Source organism: Bufo bufo, chromosome 6 (assembly GCF_905171765.1).
Source record: "Bufo bufo chromosome 6, aBufBuf1.1, whole genome shotgun sequence".
NCBI classification, from domain to species: domain Eukaryota; kingdom Metazoa; phylum Chordata; class Amphibia; order Anura; family Bufonidae; genus Bufo; species Bufo bufo.
In genome coordinates, this window is record NC_053394.1 from 205,081,870 (window position 1) to 205,107,743 (window position 25,874).

General features: G+C 42.0%; 1 protein-coding gene across 2 annotated transcripts in view; it reads left to right on the forward strand.

Moving 5' to 3' along the window:
• ADK (adenosine kinase) overlaps positions 1-25,874 on the forward strand; it is a 448,015-nt gene that overhangs the window by 237,562 nt on the left and 184,579 nt on the right. For both annotated transcript variants that reach the window (XM_040434741.1, XM_040434742.1), the window contains exon 5: positions 8,641-8,813. In XM_040434741.1, the coding sequence (XP_040290675.1) occupies positions 8,641-8,813 (173 nt within the window). The remainder of the gene's footprint in view (positions 1-8,640; positions 8,814-25,874) is intronic.

The window sequence follows — 25,874 nt, forward strand, 5'->3', positions numbered from 1 at the left end:
ACAACCATTTCTAGGGTTTACAAAGAATGGTGTGAAAAGGGAAAAACATCCAGTATGCGGCAGTTCTGTGGGCAAAAATGCCTTGTGGATGCTAGAGGTCAGAGGAGAATGGGCCGACTGATTCAAGCTGATAGAAGAGCAACGTTGACTGAAATAACCACTCGTTACAACCGAGGTATGCAGCAAAGCATTTGTGAAGCCACAACACGCACAACCTTGAGGCGGATGGGCTACAACAGCAGAAGACCCCACCGGGTACCACTCATCTCCACTATAAATAGGAAAAAGAGGCTACAATTTGCACAAGCTCACCAAAATTGGACTGTTGAAGACTGGAAAAATGTTGCCTGGTCTGATGAGTCTCGATTTCTGTTGAGACATTCAAATGGTAGAGTCCGAATTTGGCGTAAACAGAATGAGAACATGTATCCATCCTCTGATGGCTACCTCCAGCAGGATAATGCACCATGTCACAAAGCTCAAATCATTTCAAATTGGTTTCTTGAACATGACAATGAGTTCACTGTACTAAAATGGCCCCCACAGTCACCAGATCTCAACCCAATAGAGCATCTTTGGGATGTGGTGGAACGGGAGCTTCGTGCCCTGGATGTGCATCCCTCAAATCTCCATCAGCTGCAAGATGCTATCCTATCAATATGGGCCAACATTTCTAAAGAATGCCATCAGCACCTTGTTGAATCAATGCCACGTAGAATTAAGGCAGTTCTGAAGGCAAAAGGGGGTCCAACACCGTATTAGTATGGTGTTCCTAATAATTCTTTAGCTGAGTGTATAGATATAGAGAGAGATATAGCTGGAAGAAGGCTCTTGTGAGCCGAAACGTCGCAAAGTTGCCAAAGTTATGGGTGAATAAAGCTCCACTGATTTTTCACTTTATTTGGAGTGCAGTACTGCTTTCTTCTAATTATATATATATATATATATATATATATATATATATAGATATAGATATATATATCTAGAGATAGAGATATTTTATTGAACATTGATTTTTTTACAGCTGGCAGTAACCTCACTTACCGATGAATTAATAGAGGTGGAACGTGTACTACAGGTGCAATTATCCCCTGATTAATATATACACATTTTAAAGATGATACACAAAATCAGTTGTCCAAAATGCAAATGGAATTGGAGGAGGGTAAAAGGAGTAAATGGATCCGTGATGCGGAAGACTACAAGAGAGGTGATATCTATACATGGCAGACAGATCCACCACATATGTCTTTTAATCAAAATAGTAAAATGAAAAGAAAAAATACACCGTCATCCACAAATGAAGATAGGGCTTTTTTAGGAAGCGATCTGGATATCAAGAAAAGAAAAGAACAAGAACCAGAAGGGGAGGCAAAAGGTTCAGAAGACAAAGGAAAACAGCGGTACAACAGAACCAGATTACAAGTGATGAAGGCATCATCCCAGAGACAGAGACAATAGTCTTCAACTTGTTCTCTATGGAATTGACTGAAGCTCAATACAGTGTCTTATCCAAAGGACTTACCTTTTGTCCTAGTTCCAAGGTAAATTGGTTCAACCTTGAAATGGATTTGAATTATTTTTTTCGTTCTATTAAGTTAAAAATGTTTTTTAAGGGTCGTATTGCCAATGCACAGGTATGCTCTAGTGAACTCTCACTAAAAAAAGTGGGCTTAACTAATAAAAGTGCGTTTTATCCTATTGTAGATGAGCCTGCGGTAGAGGCCTACATTTCTGCAGTTAAGAGACATCAGAACGCTCAAATCCCGTTCTGGGGAAATAGATTCATCCATCCGAATCTGACTACTGCAGAGGTTGAGGCCCTATCTCAACTCAAAAACAATTCCCAGTTGACTATCAAACCAGCCGATAAAGGCGGAGGGGTGGTTATACTTGATACATCCAAATATGTCAAAGAAATTACACGTCAACTGAGTGATACAAATGTGTATGGTATATTACATGGTGACCCAAAATTTTATATTTTGAGTATGATCCGTCAGAACCTATCAGATGCGGTGGTCGGGGGCATCATTGATGAGGGGCTTAAGGAGTACTTGATGGTATCCTTTCCCATCACTCCAGTTATATACATATTGCCCAAAGTCCACAAAAGTCTTGTGGACCCCCCCGGCCGCCCCATCGTATCCGGTTCTGATTCGGTGTTTAGCAAAATAGCCATTTTCTTGGACAAATTGTTAAGGGATTTCTCGACAGCTGGTAGATCATACATCAAGGATACAGGTGATTTTTTTGCAGCAATTGAGAGGTACTGATGTGAGTGATGTGCAGAGCCTTACTTTTGTGTCCTTTGATGTTGTATCGCTATACACGTCAATACACGCTATAGGACATGAAAAGGGTATCGCTGCAGTCAATAAATATTTGGATGAGTCGCCTTTAACACAAAATGCTAAGCATTTTATTAATACCATGTTGAGACGGATTTTGGAGAAAAACTATTTTCTTGTTCCAAGATACTTTCTATAATCAAAAGCGTGGCGTTGCGATGGGGTCGAATGTGGCCCCAACGTACGCTAATATATATATGCGCCACATGGAGGAGGACTTTATCTATGTATCCCACCACTTTCAGCATGTTCTGAGGTGGTAGCGGTACATAGATGACGTCTTCCTCCTGTGGACAGGTACGGAACCTCAATTGATTGATTTTCATGCTTACTTAAATAGTATTGATACTGATCTTCAATACACAGTATCTTTTTCAAAGACACAACTGTCATTTTTAGACACTAATGTTCGATGGACTGACGGCTCTATTCATACGGGCCTGTTTGTCAAGGCAACTGATAGAAACACACTCTTGCGGTTTGAAAGTAATCATCCCCGTAGCCTAGTCAAACATCTACCTTATTCACAATTTTTACGCACTAAGCGTATTGTATCAGATCAGATTGAGCTTACAACTACTTTGGATATGATGGTAGGCAAATTTAAGGAACGGGGCTATCCCCGTCGATTGTTGGATGAACAAAAAAACAATTCTTCTTACCAACACGGAGATTGCCCCAATTGCCCCTCAGAAGGCACGTAGGATACCTTTTATGTCCACATTTTCTGACCATAGTGTGGCTATAGGGCGTGTTTTGAGGGACAATTGGGGCATTCTAAGTAAATCCATTCAGGATGTACCCGAATTTAGACTTCCTCCACTTCTATCTTATCGAAAAAATAAAAACATCAAAGATCATCTAGTGAGGGCAGATGTTGGCCCTAAGAAGGTCAGTCTACAGCGGACATTGGCGCCGTTGGGGCTTGGATGTTATCCGTGCCTCAGCTGCGTCAATTGCCGCTTTATCTGTAAATCCAGATCTTTCATACATCCTTCTACAAATAAAGAATATCCTATTAAATTCCATCTGACCTGCTCTTCATCATACGTAATTTACGTGCTGGCTTGCCCTTGCAATCTAATCTATGTTGGAGAAACATCAACAGAATTAAAGTTGAGGTTGAATAACCATAGAAATTCCATTAGGAAAAAACGTACCGATCTACCAGTTGCTAGGCACTTTGGATCCCTACAACACACTGAACGGGATCTAAGATGCTGGATTGTTGATCAGATTGCACTTCCTAGGAGAGGAGGTGATCGTTCAGCAATCCTTAAGAAAAGAGAATTGCGATGGATCTATGATCTGGATAGCTTGTACCCTAGAGGCCTTAATGTTGAGTTTAGGTGAGAGTCTTGAGATCTGTGGTTCGCTCCCCTCTTCCCCTTGTGCGGTATACATCTTTCAAAAGTATAATAGTGCAGGAGAATTGTGAAAGATTAATTTGTAATTGCAATATAATATATACAAATACTGACATATATTTTCTCTTTGCCTTTTAGAACATTTTAATACACATGATATTGGATACGGATCCGTGAACTATATCCTTTTGGAAGCAACGGAGACCAGAGGGGACACCATTGTTCTCTCTTCTGTGCGCAGGCCCAGATTTGTAGTCCTTTATATTTGCAGATTTAGATTTTTGATCATTTCTTTGGTGTGATGCTGTTCCATTCTATTAAGGGATGATCTCCCTGTGGCCACAGTATTGTTAGCAGTCAGGCCATTGGTGTCGATATGGTCCATGGAAATGTTCCCCCCCCCCCGACACCAACGGCCGTTTGGTTCGGTGTCCTTCTCGGCGGGGCGGGATCCCGATCCATCTGCTGACACATGTAGGAGATCCCTACTATGGCTACTTACCTTATTCTGGTGATATTTGGTTCAGCTCACATCGGTGTACTGTATAAATGTATAGGGCAATTTGCCCTTAAACAAGATGGCGTTGTGCGCCACATTCTCTGCATTATGACTCATAGGATGATGCTTGTCTGGACATGCGCATTAAGATGGAGACGCTCAACCAACGCGATGGTCTATGTGGGCGCTATAGCTTCCTAAGGTTCTATTTCTGTGATCCGTACTCATTATTGTATCACTGTTTTTATTATGATCTTTATTGGCATTATTTTCACATAATAGGGATTTATTCCCGAGAATATAGATTACATGGCACATGTCACTTTATGCACATGCACTTTGTGTTTTTTGTATCAGATGTATGTAATTGGATCCTAATTGTAACTTCAATTTGATTGGTCCTACACTTATGAAATGTCTTTTATATGCTCTCACTTTCACTACCTCCATGCTTGAGGAAGGCTCTTGTGAGCCGAAACGTCGCAAGTTTGCCATATTATGGGTGAATAAATCCGTTTGTTTTCACTATTATTTTGGAGTGCAGTCCGACTTCTTCCGTCTCTAGAGAGATATATATATATATATCTATATATCTATATCTAGATAGAGATAGAGAGATAGATTTTATATATATATATATATATATATATAGAGAGAGATAGATTAAATATATATATAGATAGATATAGATATATATATATATATATATATATATATATATATATATATATATATATATAAATAAATAATCTGGTCCACAGTATTTATCTACATCCCACACCTGACACATGGCTCAAAAACACACTCACTGGTACCTTCCCATGTGGCAAATGTATCATCTGCAATAATATCATGAAGGGGTCATATTTCATGAGTCAGGTGACGAAAGATTCACCATCAGATCCTTCATAAGATGTACATCAGTGGGAGTGGTGTACCTTATCACCTGTGAGTGTGGTGTACAGTATGTAAGGAAGACCAGGCGTGAGCTACGAAGACGTTTTGGCGAACACCTACTAGATATCAGGAATAAGCGCGATACATCAGTCGCACGTCATGTGTGTGAGCTTCATGAGGGTAACCCAGACGTGCTGAGGGTCCAGGGAATTGAACATATCACTACATCCATTCGCGGAGGGGACATTGATGTGTCACTGCTCCGCAAGGAGACAGAATGGATTTTCAAACTAGATACTGTTCACCCCAAGGGACTAAATGAGGCACTGTCATTTGCCTGCTTCATCTAGGGTTCTTATGGACCAATAGATGGAGTTCATGTTTTGAGCAGTGAGTCTGGGGTCTATCCATATTAAGCGTTTATTCCATATAACGCCATCATGTCGCATACTGTGTGTGTGTGATGTATTCAATTATACAATTTAATTCACTATGCTGTTTGGTTTATCCAAGCATTTATTGATGACATCCTACTCTGATCGGCCTCTGTGTAATACCCTGACCGGCAGTTTCCAGCGCTGTCATCTGACTGTTCTATGACCGCATCAGAATATTTCTCTTTACATTTGAGCATAACTATGCTCCTCCCCGTGAGGGTATGACGCTGAAGAGAGCGACGGTAACATCAGGGAGCGTGTCAGGGGATGCGCCTCTGTTGCTGATTGGATATTGGAGCCGGCACCCACCCTCGTGGGGGCGGGTCTTAGATTACTTATACCTGGCGTGTGGCTGGCCGCATACGGCCATCACAGCGCCAAGAGACGCACGCTACAGTGCAGTGCTTCAATTGTACTGACATTGAAATAATATGTAGCTCGCTCCTGATGAGACATGTAACTCACTTATGTTGAAACGCGTAGAGCAAATCGCAATGTCAGATGTGCTTACTCCACAGGGCATGAATCAGAAGTTATATTGTGATCACAATAGTGCCGATGTGTGAGCGCCTTCTAGCAGACTCATCACTCAGCCACTAGGGGAGCAGTGTTGGGGCATACCAGGACCCACTGTGCTGCTCCTACCGTGCTGACAATGCACCAGATTGCTACATATAAATATACATATTAGCAGTTCTTTTACAGTAGTGGATTGGTCAAGAGCCTTAGGTTGAGTGCTGTGCTCATTACACCCTGTGTACTTAGGCTTGATATCAATCTGTGTGAACCAACACTGGATGCTTGCCATATATACACAGGTTATCTAGTCAGGCTATCAGAGTGCTGGATGGAATATCAAGTAATCCCTCTCCGCACTACTGATCTCCTTTATGCCTGATTTTATCTATACCCATTAAATTAGTCCTAATAAATTATTTATTTTTGTTAGTAACGTTCCTTCAGGCTGTGAATCTATATTTATATGTGAAGGTGTACCCTTTACAATATTTTTCGTGTGTTAAAATGTGGCTTAACAGAAATTGTTAGTAGATCTTTTATAGTTCTGTTTTATTTATTCATATCTGACTCGGGCTACTTTCACACTAGCGTTTTAGTTTCCCAATATTGAGATCTGTCATAGGGGCTCAATACCGAAAAAAAAAAATGCTTCAGTTTTGTCCCTATTCATTGTCAATGGGGACAAAACTGAACGGAATGCTCAAAAATGCATTCCGTTCTGTTTAGTTGCGTTCTCATACCGGAGAGCAAACCGCAACATGTTGTAGTTTGCTTTCTGTCCTGGGATGCAGAGCAAGACTTATCTGGCATGATCACCAATGCAAGTCAATGGGGGACGGATCAGTTTTCTGTGCCACAATAGAAAACTGATCCATCCCCCATTGACTTTCAATGGAGTTCATGACTGATCAGTCTTGGCAATGTAAAGATAATACACCTGGATCCATTCATAACAGATGCAGATAGTTGTATTATCAGTAACAGAAGCGTTTTTGCTGAACCCTGCCAAATCCAGTAAAAACATTAGTGTGAAAGTAGCCTGACATTTTTAGTCAATTGTCAAGCAATATACTTTGTGTACAGCTACATGGCGACACTGATCACGGACAATGCGACTGGCGCAGCGGTCCCATTTATTTCTTCGGGATCACCACTACTCCTGGCTGTCAGCAGTGTAGCAGTACCCTAAATGCTATGGACGCCTTTGGGGGCAATTTGTGGCATCATTGCATTATACTAATTTGGGCTAAAATAATTTTTCAATTAGTCTTTAAAAATTTTCAAGTGTTTTTCCCTCTACAACTGCTACTTTCTGCTTCACAGTGAATCCACCAGAGCTGCTCTGAAGGCACAACCTGTATCCCTCATCGTTCCTAACAGCTCTTAAATTATCATTATAGCTAAATTCTTATCAGTTTGATTAGAATTCAGCTTAACTGGTTTATCTCACTTCAGGAAATTACATTTATTGTGTATTTAATACAAGGCACTTAATGTATTGTGATTTCTGGGTTGATTCACTTTTTCATCACATTATACACTGCTCGTATCCATGGTTACAACCACCCTGTAATCCAGCAGCACTGCTGTGCTTGCACATTATAGGAAAAAGTGTCTGCCTATTTGAAATCTGGCAGACATTCGTATAGTGTGCAAGCACAGCCATTGCTGCTGGATTGCAGTGTTGTCGTAACCACGGATACGAGCAGTGTATGTGACGCAAAGTAGGCGATGTGGAAAATCACTACACATTAGTAAGTGCCTTGTATTAACTTTGTCTAAATAATAAATGACATGAAGTGAGATGACCGCTTTAAATTAGTGTTCATGAGCATTAAGGAGTTCAGAGATGAGGGATATAGATCAATCAGAGCAGCTTCACTGAGAATGGGATAGCAATAGTCTGCAGTTATACTGAATCTGTAGACTAAAAAAAGTCCCAAAATTTTTATCCCAAAATTAGCAGGATGCAGTGATAAAGATGCCTCTGAGGCTACTTTCACACTAGCGTTCGGGGCTCCGCTTGTGAGCTCCGTTTGAAGGCTCTCACAAGCGGCCCCGAACGCATTCGTACTGCCCCAATGCATTCTGAGTGGATGCGGATCCGTTGAGAATGCATCAGTCTGGCAGCGTTCAACCTCCGCTCCGCTCAGCAAGCAGACACCCGAATGCAGCTTGCAGCGTTTTGGTGTCCGCCTGGCCGTGCGGAGGCAAACGGATCCGTCCAGACTTACAATGTAAGTCAATGGGGACGGATCCGTTTGAAGTTGACACAATATGGCTCAATTTTCAAACGGATCCGTCCCCCATTGACTTTCAATGTAAAGTCTGAACGGATCCGCTCAGACAACTTTAACACTTAGAATTTTTTCTAAACTATAATGCAGACGGATCCGTTCTGAACGGATCCAAACGTCTGCATTATAGGAGCGGATCCGTCTGTGCAGACACCAGACGGACCCGCTCTGAACGCAAGTGTGAAAGTAGCCTAAAGGTGTCCATTGCCTTTAATCCTGCTGCAGAAACTCTCCTTTGATTTATAGTAAACATTTGAATCTTTTATATTACAGTGGATGATTCAGAAACCTTATAAGGTGGCCACTTTTTTTGGATGCATTGGTAAAGACAAGTTTGGAGAAATCTTGAAAAAGAAAACAGAAGAGACACATGTTGATGCCCACTACTATGAGCAGAGTGAGCAACCAACAGGCACCTGTGCGGCATGCATCACAGGTGAAAGCAGGTCAGCTTGCACCTTCTCACAATATTTCTATCCGACATGCAAACTTATGAAGATTGACAGCACTACTAATTATAATATAAATGTCTTTATTAAAATACATGTTAAACGCATATATGGCGCAGCACAGGAAGGGCTAGTACTCAATACATTTTAGCAAGAATTTATATATACGCAATAGTTGTTAGTTAAAAGGTTTTCCAATACTTCATACTGATGACTAATGTTGAGCAAATCAAGCTTCAGATCATAGATCCCAAGTCGATTTGGTCAAACACTTCGATTTTCATGCTGTCTTTGTACAGCATTATAATGTATTGCCTCCATGGAGGCAAAATTCATTTCAGCTAAAAATCGTGCAAGACTCTGGTGAATGAATTCTGTAATCACTTCTGTCTTTAAAAACATTTTAAAATAGCAATCCAACGTCTACCTGTACCAAACCCGACTTCGGATTGCTAATTTTAAATGTTTTTAACCCCTTTAGGACCCTGCTATTTATCACCTTAAGAACCAGGCAATTTTTTGCAAATCTGACGTGTCAGTTTGTGATAACTTTAAAATGCTTTTACTTATCCAAGCCATTCTGAGATTTACTTGTCACATATTGTGCTTCATGACAGTGGTAAATTTGAGTCAAAATATTTCATTTTTATTCTTAAAAAAAATACCAAATTTACCAAAAATGTAGAAAAATTAGCAATTTTCTAAATTTCGATTCTCTGCTTTTAAGACAGATAGTGATACCTCCTAAAATAGTTATTACTTTACATTTCCCATATGTCTACTTCATGTTTGTTTCATTTTGTAAATGAAATGTTAGGAGGCTTGGTATGTTAGAAGGCTTACGGTACTTTCACACTAGCGTTCTTTTTTTTATTTTTTCTGGTATTGAAATCTGGTAAAGGGTCTCAATACTGGGAAAAAACGCATGTCCTAATGCATTCTGAATGGAAAGCAACCCGTTCAGTATGCATCGGGCGGTCTTCAGTTCTGTCCCTTGTACGGTATTTCACAAGACAAAATACTGCAGCTGCAGTGTTTTTTCCGGACAAAATCCCAGAACACTACAGCACTTGCCGGATCCGGCATTACTTTCCATTGAAATGTATTAATGCCGGATCCGGTACCAAGTGTTCCGGAAATTGCCTCATCGCCGGATCTAGCTTTGAAAAAATTAAATACCGGATCCGTTATTCCGGATGATCCTGGAAAGACTGATCCGGTACTTCAATGAATAAGTCTAACAGATCCGGAAAAAAAAGGATATCAGTTTGCATAAGAATTTCCAGATCCGGCACGCAGTTCCCTCAACGCTAGAGTGAAAGTACCCTTAGAAGTTTAGAAGCAAATCTTAAAATGTTTAAGAAAATTTCCAAAACCCAATTTTCAGGTCTGAAGTCACTTTATGGGGATTACATAATAGAAACCACCCATAAATGGCCCCATTTTCGAAAACTACACCACTCAAGGTATAAAAATGATTTACAAACTTTAACCCTTTAGGTGTTCCACAAGAATTAAAGGAAAATGTGGAGGAAATTTCAGTGTTTAACTTTTTTGGAAGATTTTCCATTTTAATCCATTTTTTTTTTCCGCTAACAAAGCAAGGGTTAACAGCCAAACAAAACTCAGTATTTATTACCATGATTCTGTAGTTTACGATCATAAATGGGGTTTCTGTAAACTGCTGTACGGGCACACGTCAGAGCGCAGAAGGAAAGGAGCGCCATGTGGTTTTTGGAGGGAACATTTCACAATTGAAGACCCCCTAATGCACCCCTAGAGTAGAAACTCCAAAAAAGTGACCCAAGTTTGGAAACTACGGAATAAGGTGGCAGTTTTGTTGGTACTATTTTAAGGTTCATATGATTTTTGGTTGCTCAATATTACACTTTGTGAGGCAAGGTGACACAAAATAGCTGTTTTGGCACTGTTTTTTTGTTTTTTTACAATGTTCATCTGACAGGTTAGATCATGTGCTATTTTTATAGAGTAGGTTGTTATCGACGCGACAATACCAAATATGACTACTTTATTTTGGTTGTTTCAGTTTTCCATAATAAAGCATTTTAAAAAAAAAATAATTTTGTGTCTTCATATTCTGAAAGCCATTGTTTTATTTTTTGGGCGATTGTCTTAGGTAGGGTCTCATATTTTGCAGGATGAGATGATGGTTTGATTTGTACTATTTTGGGGTGCATATGAATTTTTGATCGCTTGTATTACACTTTGTGATGTAAGGTGACAAAAAATTGCTTTTTTGACAGTTTTTATTTTATTTTTACGGTGTTCACCTGAGAGGTTAGGTCATGTGATATTTTAAAAGACCTGGTTGTTACGGACATGGCGCTACCCAATATGTCTACTTTTTATTTTTATTTTTTTCATTTTTAACACAAAAGCATTTTTGAAACTATCATATTTTAGTGTCTCCATATTCTTAGAGCCATATTTTATTTTTTATTTTTTGCTTGATTGTTTTATGTAGGGGCTCATTTGCGGGATGAGTTGGTTTGATTTGTACTATTTTGGGGGGCATACGCCTTTTTGATTGCTTGTTGTTGCACTTTTTGTGATTATAAGGTGACAAAAAATGGTTGTTTTAGCACAGTTTTTTTTATTTTATTTTTTTACGGCATACAGGTGAGGGAGTGGATCATGTGATATTTTTATAGAGCCGGTCATTACGGACGCGGCAATATCCAATATGTCTGTTTTTTTTGTTGTTGTTTTTTTTCTTGAAACTTGTATTTTTTTTATGAAAAACTTTTTTAAACTTTTTATTTTTGTCCCACTCTGGGACTTCAACTTCTGGGGTCTCATTACAATGCAACCTGTATTGTAATGTATTGGCTGTCAGCTTTTAGACTGTCAGCCTGCCTGTGAGACCCATCCTAAGGGCTGGATCTCACAGGCTTCTGTAGTAGGCAAGCCCTGATGCCAAAGCTTTGACTGCGGCATACAAGAGGTTAATACGCCGGCATTGGTGTGTTTTTTTTTTTTTTTCTTTTTCTTTAAGTTTCACATTTTTATGAATAAGCAGACGAATTAAGTGTGGGGCGCAGCCCTACACATGTCAAGGACACATATGAAGTAAAACATAAGGAGAATAGTCCTCAAAAGATTCTCTCTAACGGCATCAGTGTTTTGACTGATGCAGCAGGGGACCGGCTTTCAGTTACTGCCGTGTCCGTGCCGTTGTACAGCGTGGGTCCATAAGGGGTTAAAGATGCAGAAATGAATACCTAAGAGACAAATCTCCATACAGCATTAAAGAGGACCTTTCACTAGAATTAAAAAAAGTAAACTAAGCATACAGACATGGAGAGCGGCGCCCAGGGATCTCCCTGCACTTACTATTATCCCTGGGCGCCGCTCCGTTCTCCCGGTATAGGCTCCGGTAGCTTCATAAGTTTGGTTCAACTGGGTGGAGCCTGCCGGCGTCTCCTTCTCCCAGGCTGTAGTGATGGCTAATCGCAGCGCTCAGTTCATAGCCTGAGTTTTTTTTTTTTCTCTCCGGCTTTGAGCTGAGCGCTGCGATTGGCCAGCGCTACAGCCTGGGAGAAGGAGACGCCGGCAGGCTCCACCCAGTTGAACCGAACATATGAAGCTACCGGAGCCTATACCGGGAGAACGGAGCGGCGCCCAGGGATAATAGTAAGTGCAGGGAGATCCCTGGGTGCCGCTCTCCATGTCTGTATGCTTAGTTTACTTTTTTTATTCTAGTGAAAGGTCCTCTTTAAAACTGAAGGATAGGTCATCAGTATCTGATCAGTGGAGGTCCAACACCCGGGACCGCCGATCAGCTGTTTGAGAAGGCACCAGCAGTCCTGCCTTTTTGCAGCTTACCAAGCACTGTGACGTACATTGTGTAGTGTCTGTGCTTGGTATTGCGCTCAGCCCCATTCACTTCTGAGCTGCACCTAGGCCACATGATCGATGAACGTGTCGTCATTGGCCTAGGAAAAGCAGAGAGAAGGCTGCTGTGCTACAAGCGCTGTTGCCTTCTCAAACAGCTGATTGGCAGGGCCCCTAGTGTCAGACCCCACTGATCAGGTACTGGTGACCTATTCTGAGGATAGGTCATCCATATTAAAGTCTCAGAACACGCTTTTAATTGCAGTAATTTAACATCCAAGAGTGCAAGTGTGTATGCAAACATCATGTATTCAGACCAGCAATTGGGCAAATATACAAAGTGCATATAAGGTGGTACAGTGCCGAATGCAAATGTTAATCTGGCAAGATGAACCCTCATGTGTCTCATTTCCTTAGTCAGGGAACTGATATGCCTCTCCTCAATACCCCTATCACACCTACATAGCTCTTTATAACTTACCACCCTGTGTCTGAGAGGGGGGGAGCATAAATAGCATACAAGTGTCCGTTGCAGGTCTGAGCATAGTTTTAAATATAGCATCTGTGGCATAGAATGCGAAATTACATCAACTGTAAATTTTGAAGAATGCTTAATTCCATTGATTTAGTATAGAGAACGAAAAATTGAACATGGTGTGAGCGTAGCCATTAGAGATGAGCGAAACGACTTTGGATGAAACATCCAAAGTCGATTCGCATTAAACGTACGGCAAAAATGTGATTTGAACCCAGCCTAAAAAGGATATTTCATATCGAACATTTATGGCATATTGATATTACATGCAATAAATGTCCAACAGATGTGGTTTCCACTCCTATCTTAATAACAGGACTCTAAAGTAAATGGATAACAAGCCACACGTGTGCAACCACCCCTCCAGTCACTGCTGTAGCACATCCGAAATGGCTAAGCGCTGGTTGTTATTTTTGGATGTCCCATAGCACTGAATAGAGAGGATGCATGCTTTAAATATCGATTAACTATCCTCAATTATCTGGTGGTGGTCCAACTACTGGCATTATTTCCAATCAGAGCCCCCTCTTCCCAGGCCAGTTACATCATGGCCTTTGTGCAGCTCATTCCTATTAAAGTAAATGGGTAAACTGCAATACCAGGCACAACCACTAGACTATACTTGATATAGTATGAGGAAGCTGTCGCCCTCCTCAAAGTGCTGCGGCCCTTCAGACTGCTGATCAATGGGGTGAGACCCTCAACGTTCTGATATTAATGACCGGGGACAGGTTTTGAGGCTTGGAAAACTCCTTTAAGTCCACCTATACACAGCTCATTTGTTGTGGATTTTCTGTGTGAATCTGTCAGCAGATTTGTATTTATGAAACGGACTTGTTGCATGTGGACTTGGCAACTGAAGGTATCGGTCTTGGACCCATGTTCATATGTGACCGCATTGCTGAGAGAAATGATTTAATATGAGGACGTTGCCATTACACCTAGAGCTTCTGCTTTCTCTGTAACTGCCACACCCTCTCCCCTTTGGTTGACAGGTCCTGGGGTGATCGCATTTTCAAATGCCTGGCCCTGCCAATGAAAGTGAAGAGGGTGCTGCTGTTGCAGAGAGGGCAGAGCCTCTAGGTGTAATGGCAATGCCCCTGTTGCTCTGAGAGGCTAATTTGCATATATTTATACATCATTTTAACATGTGTTTCAGCTACACATGCCACACATCAGCCATTTTCATAGGTAAAAGATGCCCTTTAATGTATAGTGGTAAAAGACACAGTGAAAACCACAGCATTATCTGCATATTATAAAAACAGATTTTGCTGATAATTTTCCAGAGAAATGTGGTAATTTCTTATTTCTGCTTTGTGAAGGAAAAATCAACCCAATGGGCAGGTTCCCAAAAGGGGTGGTTTTTTTTCTCCCTTCTAAGGAGTTTTCCTGGAAATACCTAACTTTTAACTGATGTCCGCTATTGAAATATCCACATTTACCTGCTCCCCACTGCTCGGGTCCTGTACCCTTGCTCCCATGTGTCCATCTTTTGTTTCCCAGCTAGTTTACTTCCGGTCAGGCATATGCATGGTCACCTGCTCCACTGCATCCAACCACTGGCTTCAGAGGTGATACTTCCCCAATCAGCACATCCCCACTTAAGTCAGTCAATACCTTGGCCAGAAGAAAACAATCTGGAGCTGAACAGGAGCCAGGGAGTAGGAACGGAGTGGTGGGGAAAGAAGATAAGTATGAATCATTTATTAGGTGATAGGGGCCAGAAGTAAAATCTGGGATAAATTCCTGGAAAACACATGGAACAGGTACACTGTGGATTTTACAGACTCTTCAAGCAGGATGAGAGTTTAAGAGTCATCCACATGTTGCAAAATAACTAATATTAATAATCTGCAGTGTAAATAGACCTGCAATATGGATTTTAATTCCATAGTATGTAAATTTATGTAGCAGATTTCCACTATGGATTTGACCCTTTGCAATGCAGTTCTGCTCCAAATCGACGTGACACATGCAGACTTTGCTGGGTTTTTGTTGTAGATTTTCTGCTCTTGAGCAGGTGGCCTATCCACATTTAAGTTTGTATGCTTTAAAGGGGATGTCTGGCCTTAGTGTGCACCTGTGGCCTGTGATTGTCCAGTGGTCACAGAAAAAAATGCATAGTTTGCTCCCTGCAAAATGAGGTGGTAATGGAGCAGCAGCTGGGCCGTAGAGTATGTTTTGTTTTTTGTTTTTATTATTAGGGGTGGTTAAAGGGGTTGCCTCACTTTGACAAATGGCATGTATCATGTAGACAAAGTTAATAGAGGGAACTCACTAATGTATGTTGATTGTCCATATTGCCTCCTTTGCTGGCTTGATTCGTTTTTCCATCTCATTAATCAATGCTCGTATCCTGTGGTTTACAACCACCCTGCAATCCATCAGTGGTGGTCGTGCTTGTGCAGGAAAAAGTGTTGGTCTCTGGTGGCTGGAACCCTGGAAGCGCACATAGGCATGCACATAGGAAAGACAGAGAAGGCAAGAAAAGGGGAGGGCTGGCCCTGTATGTGAAAAATAGCATAAAATCTAATTTAATACAAGTTAGCGAGACCAATTTAGAGTCAGTTTGGGTTACGTTGCAGCTTGATAATCATAAGGTAAATCGTGTACGTGTGATATATAGACCACCTAGCCAAGTCAAAGAATTAATGATCTACTAGTTGAGAAAATAGCTAAAATGACGTTGAAAGGGGAAGTTATCATTATGGGAGACTTTAATCTTCCTGATGTAAACTGGAAAACCAAAATAGCTAGTTCTGCCAGGAGTACAGATATTCTAAATTCCCTTCTGGGATTATCTCTACAGCAAGTAGTTGGGGAGCCAACCCGGAAGGAGGCCATTTCAGATTTGGTATTCACAAATAAGAATTTATCGGATATTACTGTAAGGGAAAGCTTGGGATCTAGTGATCACCAGTCAGTGTGGTTTACTATAAGTACAGTGACTGAGTCAAACCACACAAAAAAAAAGTTTTAGATTTTAGAAAAACAGACTTTTCTAAGGGTACTTTCACACTAGCGTTTTTCTTTTCCGGCGCTGAGTTCCGTCCTAGGGGCTCAAATCCGGAAAAGAACTGATCAGTTTTATCCTAATGCATTCTGAATGGAGAGTAATCCGTTCAGGATGTCTTCAGTTCAGTCTTTTTGACTGATAAGGCTTTTCAGAAAAACGTAGCATGTTGTATTTTTACCTCCGGCCAAAAATCCTGAACACTTTGACTGAACGTTGGATCCGGTCTTTTTCCCATTGACTTGCATTAACACCGGATCCGGCGCTGTGTGTTCAGTCAAACCGGATCCGGCTTTTACATGTTAAACCCGAAAAATGTGAAAGAAAATTAGTCCATAAATGGCGGATCCGTTTTTTCCAATGCATTTTTTCATTGTGATCAAAATCCTGATCAGGATTCAAATGTAATCCGTTTTCACACGTTTTTCCGGATCCGGCGGGCAGTTCCGGTGTCTGAATTGAACGCCGGATTAAAACAACGCTAGTGTGAAAGTAGCCTAAAATTAGATTAGTGGAATATGTGTCTCTATCAGATTGGAACAGTTTCAATTGAGTCCAGGAGAAATGGGACTAAAAAGTGGCACTATTGAAGGCAACAGATAATTGCATTAGGCTTGTCAGTAAAAGCAAAAAAAGAAGAGACCACTGTGTGGTACTCAGCAGAAGTGGCCAAAATCATTAAAAACAAAAAAACAGCATTTAGGAATAAAAAATAAAAATAAAACGAGGATGACAGGCAAATTCATAAGATTGGGCAGAGAGAGGCCAAGCAAGTTTTAAGAGCTTCTAAAGCATAGGCAGAAGAGAAATTAGCTCAGTCAGTGAAAAAAGGTGATAAGACATTCTTCAGATACATAAATGAAAAAAGGAAACTAAAACAAGGAATTACCAAATTAAAAACAAAAGGAAGGTATATGGAAGAAGATAACGAACTGGCTGACTGCCTCAATGAATCCTTCTGTTCAGTTTTCATGAAGGAAAAAGACCTCAGGGAGGAAGACTAATGTATCTTTTGATGCATGTGTCTTTACAGAGGAAGAGGTTCTAAGTCAGCTGTCTAAAATTAACACAAATAAGTTACAGGTGCCTGATGGGATACACCCAAAGCTATTAAAAGAGCTTAGCGGTGAACTAGCAAAACCATTAACAGATTTATTTAAGCAATCACAGGAGTCGCCCCAAAAGATTGGAAATTGGCAAATGTTGTGCCCATTTACAACAAAGGTAGTAGGGAGGAACCGGGCAACTATAGGCCAGTAAGCCTGACATCAGTAGTGGGTAAATTAATGGAAACGATACTTAACCCCTTAGGGAGCGGGCCAATTTTCACCTTGAGGAACAGGCCATTTTTTGCAAATCTGACCAGTGTCGCTTTATGTGGTGATAACTTAAAAACGCTTAGACTTATCCAGGCCATTCTGAGATTGTTTTTTCGTCACATATTGTACTTCATGACACTGGTAAAATGGAGTAAAAAAAAATCTTTTTTATTTATAAAAAAAATACCAAATTTACCCAAAAATTTGAAAAATTAGCAAATTTTTAAGTTTACATTTCTCTACTTCTATAATACACAGTAATACCTCCAAAAATAGTTATTACTTTACATTCCCCATATGTCTACTTCATGTTTGGATCATTTTGGGAATATTTTATTTTTTGGGGACGTTACAAGGCTTAGAAGTTTAGAAGCAAATCTTGAAATTTTTCAGAAATTTTCAAAAACCCACTTTTTAAGGACCAGTTCAGGTCTGAAGTCACTTTGTGAGGCTTACATAATAGAAACCACCCAAAAATTACCCCATTCTAGAAACTACACCCCTCCAGGTATTTAAAACTGATTAACCCTTTAGGTGTTCCACAAGAATTAATGGAAAATAGAGATACAATTTCAAAATGTAACTTTTTTGGCAGATTTCCCATTTTAATATTTTTTTCCAGTTACAAAGCAAGGGTTAACAGCCAAACAAAACTTAATATTTATGGCCCTGATTCTGTAATTTACAGAAACACCCCATATGTGGTCGTAAACTGCTGTACAGGCACACGGCAGGGCGCAGAAGGAAAGGAATGACATAAGGTTTCCACCTCATCAATACGACGGCCACTAGGAGATTGACCCCTGACCTCTGTAGGGGCAGGAACATAGAGGGTTTAAATCCCCCCCCTCCCACCACAAGCACCAGTGTTTCCTGTCCCTACAGAGGACAGCGGCAGAGAGAGTCTCCCTGTGGGGAGATGAAGATGATGGACCTCGTAAACACCTTACCTGGTGTTCTCCCTGCGGTCCGTGTACTAATGCTGGGCAGGGGTGAAGGAGGGAGACCTCGCTCCATTACGATATGTGAGCCTGCTCCCGGGCCGCGATCTCCCGCCGGGCCTCCATGGCTGTAGCCGGGTGCGCGCCTAAGCGCTTCAGGTAAGCGACAGACGTCACTTCCGGTGGACGAAGGAAGCGACGTCATTCAGGAAGCGTCTCCAGTTTAAAACTTTGGCGCCAGCATTACAAGCGCCGATCGTCTCAGCGGTGTGTGTGAGCGAGTGTGCCGTCATGTCGACCGAGCCCCGCTCCCCTGGAGACCATTCTGTGCCGCCTGCCGTAAGTTCCCCTGTGGGGAAGCGTTTTTTTTTCCGCCCTGTTACTTCTTTTAAGACACTGTACCAGGTTGCTCGTTCCTCCACCTCTCTGGCTTGGGGCTTCAGGCTATATATCCCCGTGTGTATTTATCATGGCTGATTGGGGTTATTCTTCCCAGGTCCCTAAGGAGGCGCAGAAAAAAGTCAGGAAGCCAGCTAAGTGTGTGTCCTGCCTCAAACGGCTTCCGGACGAATACCGCAAGAGATTATGCAAGGACTGTATCTCTAGCGTTATTTCTGAAGAACAGTCTTCCTTTTTTGACGAGTTGAGATCCATGATACACGAGGAGGTTAAATCCTTCTTATCCCAAATTTCCTCTTTACCCAGAGACTCGCCTCCACCAAAAATCGGAGGTGACCATCTCCTTCTTTATTGGATTCGGAGGAGATAGCGGAAAATGCTTCATCATCCAGAGCCTGGGAAGATGGGGAGGCATCCTCTGATATTGAGTCTTCCGAATCAGATAGAAAATTCTTTTTTTCATTGGAAGAAATGCCAGACCTTCTAAGGGCAGTTTGGGCAACCATGGGGGTAGAAGAGGCCCCAAAAGCCCACTCCGTGCAGAATGAGATGTTCGGGAGACTCCGGGTTAAAAAAACCCGGGTTTTTCCGATCAACGAAAACATACGAGATATGGTACTTGATGAATGGTCCAATCCAGAGTAGCGCTTGGGGGTGTCCAGGTCCTTCAGGAATTGTCTATTATTTGACCCTAACGAAGGAAAGATTTTCAATGAAACACCCAAAATTGATATTCAAGTGGCAAAAGTCAACAAAAAGACTGCCTTGCCCTTCGAGGACACTTCCCAGTTACGCGACCCCATGGATAGAAAGGCAGATAGTCTTTTAAAAAAATCGTGGGAAGCCGCCATGTTTAATTTAAAAGCAAACATAGCCGCCACCTCGGTGGCAAGGTCCATGGGACTGTGGCTAAACAAATTAGAGTCTCACATTGGGGATAACACCCCTAGGGAAGAAATCTTAAGGTCCCTCCCCTTACTAAAGTCCGCCACGGCATTCATGGCAGATGCCTCGGCAGAATCTGTCAGATTTGCAGCTAAAGACGCTGGCCTCTCAAACGTGGCCTGCCGGGCTCTGTGGATGAAGAGCTGGTCAGGAGACAACACTTCAAAAACGAAATTATGCTCCATTCCGTTCTCGGGGGAATACGTCTTTGACCCTGTACTGGACCGTATCTTAGAAAAGGCTGCGGACAAGAAAAAGGGCTTCCCAGAGGAGAGACCCTATTTCGGGCCCCCACCAACCTGAACAAATCTTATAGGGATAAGGGGAAGTCAGGACGCTGGAGCTATCCGAAAGGGGGCAGGGGTAGAAATAACCCTTCCTCCTCTCAAAGCAAATCCTCGGATAAACAATGACGCCAGAGTCGGGGGGAGATTGAAGAATTTTCTGACTCCTTGGGAGTCCATTACTCCGAACCCTTGGGTCCGGGACATCACAAAATTCGGATACCGAATCAAACTTTCTTGTTCTCCCCCAGACCGCTTCATTACCAACCCAAGCTCCTCCAACGTACGCAAGAAGATCCTGCAGGGAATTCAGAGCCTTCTGGAGATGGACGTGATAGTACAGGTTCCATCAACACAGCTAGGACAGGGGTTCTATTCAAATCTTTTCCTGTTAGAGAAGAAAGAATGCTCATTCCGGACTATTATAAATTTAAAGACCCTGAACAAATTCATAATATATCGGAAATTCAGGGTGGAATCCCTAAAGTCCCTGATTCCTTTAATAGCAAGAGATTCTCTGATGTGTTCAGTAGATCTTCAGGATGCCTACTACCACGTCCCAATCCATCCAGACTCAAAAGTTTTTAAGATTTGCCATCCAAGATCACAAGGGAGTAACCTGTCACTTCCAGTTTACGGCCCTTCCCTTTGGGATATCATCTGCTCCCAGAGTCTTCTCGAAACTGGTGGTCGAGATGGTGGCCTTCCTGAGGCGCAAGGGACTGGTGATTATACCATACCTGGACGATTTCCTCCTGATTGGAAATTCAGAGAACAAACTCAGAACAGACCCACTAACCTTCCTATCTCTTATCCAAGATCTAGGGTGGTTGGTGAACCAGAAGAAGTCAAATCTTGTACCTTCCAGCACGATCCAGTTCTTGGGGGTCGTCCTGGATTCCCGGGTTCAGCATACCTTTCTCCCACCAGACAAGTTCAGAAACCTCCAGTTGAAGGTCCGACGATTTCAGAACAGGAGGTCTTGTCCCATAAGGGAAGCCATGAGTCTTCTAGGTCTTCTCTCGTCCTGCATTCCGTCCGTCCCTTGGAGCCAATCCCACTTCCGATCTCTCCAGTCATGTATTCTCAGAATTTGGAACAAGCAGCAGTCTTCTTTCTGATCCCTTCAGCGGTGAAGACCTCCTTAACCACCTCAGCCCCCAGTGCTTAAACACCCTGAAAGACCAGGCCACTTTTTACACTTCTGACCTACACTACTTTCACCGTTTATTGCTCGGTCATGCAACTTACCACCCAAATGAATTTTACCTCCTTTTCTTCTCACTAATAGAGCTTTCATTTGGTGGTATTTCATTGCTGCTGACATTTTTACTTTTTTTGTTTTTAATCGAAATTTAACGATTTTTTTGCAAAAAAATGACATTTTTCACTTTCAGTTGTAAAATTTTGCAAAAAAAACGACATCCATATAGAAATTTTGCTCTAAATTTATAGTTCTACATGTCTTTGATAAAAAAAAAATGTTTTGGTAAAAAAAAAATGGTTTGGGTAAAAGTTATAGCGTTTACAAACTATGGTACAAAAATGTGAATTTCCGCTTTTTGAAGCAGCTCTGACTTTCTGAGCACCTGTCATGTTTCCTGAGGTTCTACAATGCCCAGACAGTACAAACACCCCACAAATGACCCCATTTCTGAAAGTACACACCCTAAGGTATTCGCTGATGGGCATAGTGAGTTCATAGAACTTTTTATTTTTTGTCACAAGTTAGCGGAAAATGATGATTTTTTTTTTTTTTTTTTTTTCCTTACAAAGTCTCATATTCCACTAACTTGTGACAAAAAATAAAAAGTTCTATGAACTCACTATGCCCATCAGCGAATACCTTGGGGTCTCTTCTTTCCAAAATGGGGTCACTTGTGGGGTAGTTATACTGCCCTGGCATTCTAGGGGCCCAAATGTGTGGTAAGGAGTTTGAAATCAAATTCTGTAAAAAATGACCTGTGAAATCCGAAAGGTTCTCTTTGGAATATGGGCCCCTTTGCCCACCTAGGCTGCAAAAAAGTGTCACACATCTGGTATCTCCGTACTCAGGAGAAGGTGGGGAATGTGTTTTGGGGTGTCATTTTATATATACCCATGCTGGGTGAGAGAAATATCTTGGCAAAAGACAACTTTTCCCATTTTTTTATACAAAGTTGTCATTTGACCAAGATATTTATCTCACCCAGCATGGGTATATGTAAAAAGACACCCCAAAACACATTCCTCAACTTCTCCTGAGTACGGGGATACCAGATGTGTGACACTTTTTTGCAGCCTAGGTGGGCAAAGGGGCCCATATTCCAAAGAGCACCTTTCGGATTTCACTCCTCATTTTTTCCTGAATTTGATTTCAAACTCCTTACCACACATTTGGGCCCCTAGAATACCAGGGCAGTATAACTACCCCACAAGTGACCCCATTTTGGAAAGAAGACACCCCAAGGTATTCCGTGAGGGGCATGGCGAGTTCCTAGAATTTTTTATTTTTTGTCACAAGTTAGTGGAAAATGATTTTTTTTTTTTTTTTTTTTTTTTTCATACAAAGTCTCATATTCCACAAACTTGTGACAAAAAATAAAAACTTCCATGAACTCACTATGCCCATCAGCGAATACCTTGGGGTCTCTTCTTTCCAAAATGGGGTCACTTGTGGGGTAGTTATACTGCCCTGGCATTCTAGGGGCCCAAATGTGTGGTAAGTAGGTAAATGACCTGTGAAATCCGAAAGGTGCTCTTTGGAATGTGGGCCCCTTTGCCCACCTAGGCTGCAAAAAAGTGTCACACATCTGGTATCTCTGTATTCAGGAGAAGTTGAGGAATGTGTTTTGGGGTGTCTTTTTACATATACCCATGCTGGGTGAGATAAATATCTTGGTCAAATGCCAACTTTGTATAAAAAAATGGGAAAAGTTGTCTTTTGCCAAGATATTTCTCTCACCCAGCATGGGTATATGTAAAATGACACCCCAAAACACATTCCCCAACTTCTCCCGATTACGGAGATACCAGATGTGTGACACTTTTTTGCAGCCGAGGTGGGCAAAGGGGCCCATATTCAAAAGAGCACCTTTCGGATTTCACAGGTCATTTTTTACAGAATTTGATTTCAAACTCCTTACCACACATTTGGGCCCCTAGAATGCCAGGGCAGTATAACTACCCCACAAGTGACCCCATTTTGGAAAGAAGAGACCCCAAGGTATTCGATGATGGGCAAAGTGAGTTCATGGAAGTTTTTATTTTTTGTCACAAGTTAGTGGAATATGAGACTTTGTATGAAAAAAAAAAAAAAAAAAAAAAAAAGCATTTTCCACTAACTTGTGACAAAAAATAAAAAATTCTAGGAACTCGCCATGCCCCTCACGGAATACCTTGGGGTGTCTTCTTTCCAAAATGGGGTCACTTGTGGGGTAGTTATACTGCCCTGGCATTTTCCAGGGGCCCTAATGTGTGGTAAGTAGGTAAATGACCTGTGAAATCCTAAAGGTGCTCTTTGGAATATGGGCCCCTTTGCCCACCTAGGCTGCAAAAAAGTGTCACACATGTGGTATCGCCGTATTCAGGAGAAGTTGGGGAATGTGTTTTGGGGTGTCATTTTACATATGCCCATGCTGGGTGAGAGAAATATCTTGGCAAAAGACAACTTTTCCCATTTTTTTATACAAAGTTGGCATTTGACCAAGATATTTCTCTCACCCAGCATGGGTATATGTAAAATGACACCCCAAAACACATTCCCCAACTTCTCCTGAGTACGGCGATACCAGATGTGTGACACTTTTTTGCAGCCTAGATGCGCAAAGGTGCCCAAATTCCTTTTAGGAGGGCATTTTTAGACATTTGGATACCAGACTTCTTCTCACGCTTTGGGGCCCCTAGAATGCCAGGGCAGTATAAATACCCCACATGTGACCCCATTTTGGAAAGAAGACACCCCAAGGTATTCAATGAGGGGCATGGCGAGTTCATAGAAATTTTTTTTTTTTGGCACAAGTTAGCGGAAATTGATATTTTTAATTTTTTTCTCACAAAGTCTCCCGTTCCGCTAACTTGGGACAAAAATTTCAATCTTTCATGGACTCAATATGCCCCTCACGGAATACCTGGGGGTGTCTTCTTTCCGAAATGGGGTCACATGTGGGGTATTTATACTGCCCTGGCATTCTAGGGGCCCTAAAGCGTGAGAAGAAGTCTGGAATATAAATGTCTAAAAAATTTTACGCATTTGGATTCCGTGAGGGGTATGGTGAGTTCATGTGAGATTTTATTTTTTGACACAAGTTAGTGGAATATGAGACTTTGTAAGAAAAAAAAAAAAAAATTCCGCTAACTTGGGCCAAAAAAATATCTGAATGGAGCCTTACAGAGGGGTGATCAATGACAGGGGGGTGATCAATGACAGGGGGGTGATCAATGACAGGGGGGTGATCAATGACAGGGGGGTGATCAATGACAGGGGGTGATCAGGGAGTCTATATGGGGTGATAACCACAGTCATTGATCACGCCCGTGTAAGGCTTCATTCAGACGTCCGGATGCGTTTTGCGGATCCGATCCATCTATCAGTGCATCCGTAAAAATCATGCGGACATCTGAATGGAGCTTTACAGGGGGTAATCAATGACAGGGGGGTGATCAATGACAGGGGGGTGATCAGGGAGTCTATATGGGGTGATCACCACAGTCATTGATCATGCCCCTGTAAGGCTTCATTCAGACGTCCGGATGCGTTTTTCGGATCCGATCCATCTATCAGTGCATCCGTAAAAATCATGCGGACATCTGAATGGAGCTTTACAGGGGGGTAATCAATGACAGGGGGGTGATCAATGACAGGGGGGTGATCAGGGAGTCTATATGGGGTGATCACCACAGTCATTGATCATGCCCCTGTAAGGCTTCATTCAGACGTCCGGATGCGTTTTGCGGATCGGATCCATCTATCAGTGCATCCGTAAAAATCATGCGGACATCTGAATGGAGCTTTACAGGGGGGTAATCAATGACAGGGGGGTGATCACCACAGTCATTGATCATGCCCCTGTAAGGCTTCATTCAGACGACCGGATGCGTTTTGCGGATCCGATCCATGTATCAGTGCATCCGTAAAAATCATGCGGACATCTGAATGGAGCTTTACAGGGGGGTGATCAGGGAGTCTATATGGGGTGATCACCACAGTCATTGATCATGCCCCTGTAAGGCTTCATTCAGACGTCCGGATGCGTTTTGCGGATCCGATCCATCTATCAGTGCATCCGTAAAAATCATGCGGACATCTGAATGGAGCTTTACAGGGGGGTAATCAATGACAGGGGGGTAATCAATGACAGGGGGGTGATCAGGGAGTCTATATGGGGTGATCACCACAGTCATTGATCATGCCCCTGTAAGGCTTCATTCAGACGTCCGGATGCGTTTTGCGGATCCGATCCATCTATCAGTGCATCCGTAAAAATCATGCGGACATCTGAATGGAGCTTTACAGGGGGGTAATCAATGACAGGGGGGTGATCACCACAGTCATTGATCATGCCCCTGTAAGGCTTCATTCAGACGACCGGATGCGTTTTGCGGATCCGATCCATGTATCAGTGCATCCGTAAAAATCATGCGGACATCTGAATGGAGCTTTACAGGGGGTTGATCAATGACAGGGGGGTGATCAATGACAGGGGGGGTGATCAGGGAGTCTATATGGGGTGATAACCACAGTCATTGATCATGCCCCTGTAAGGCTTCATTCAGACGTCCGGAT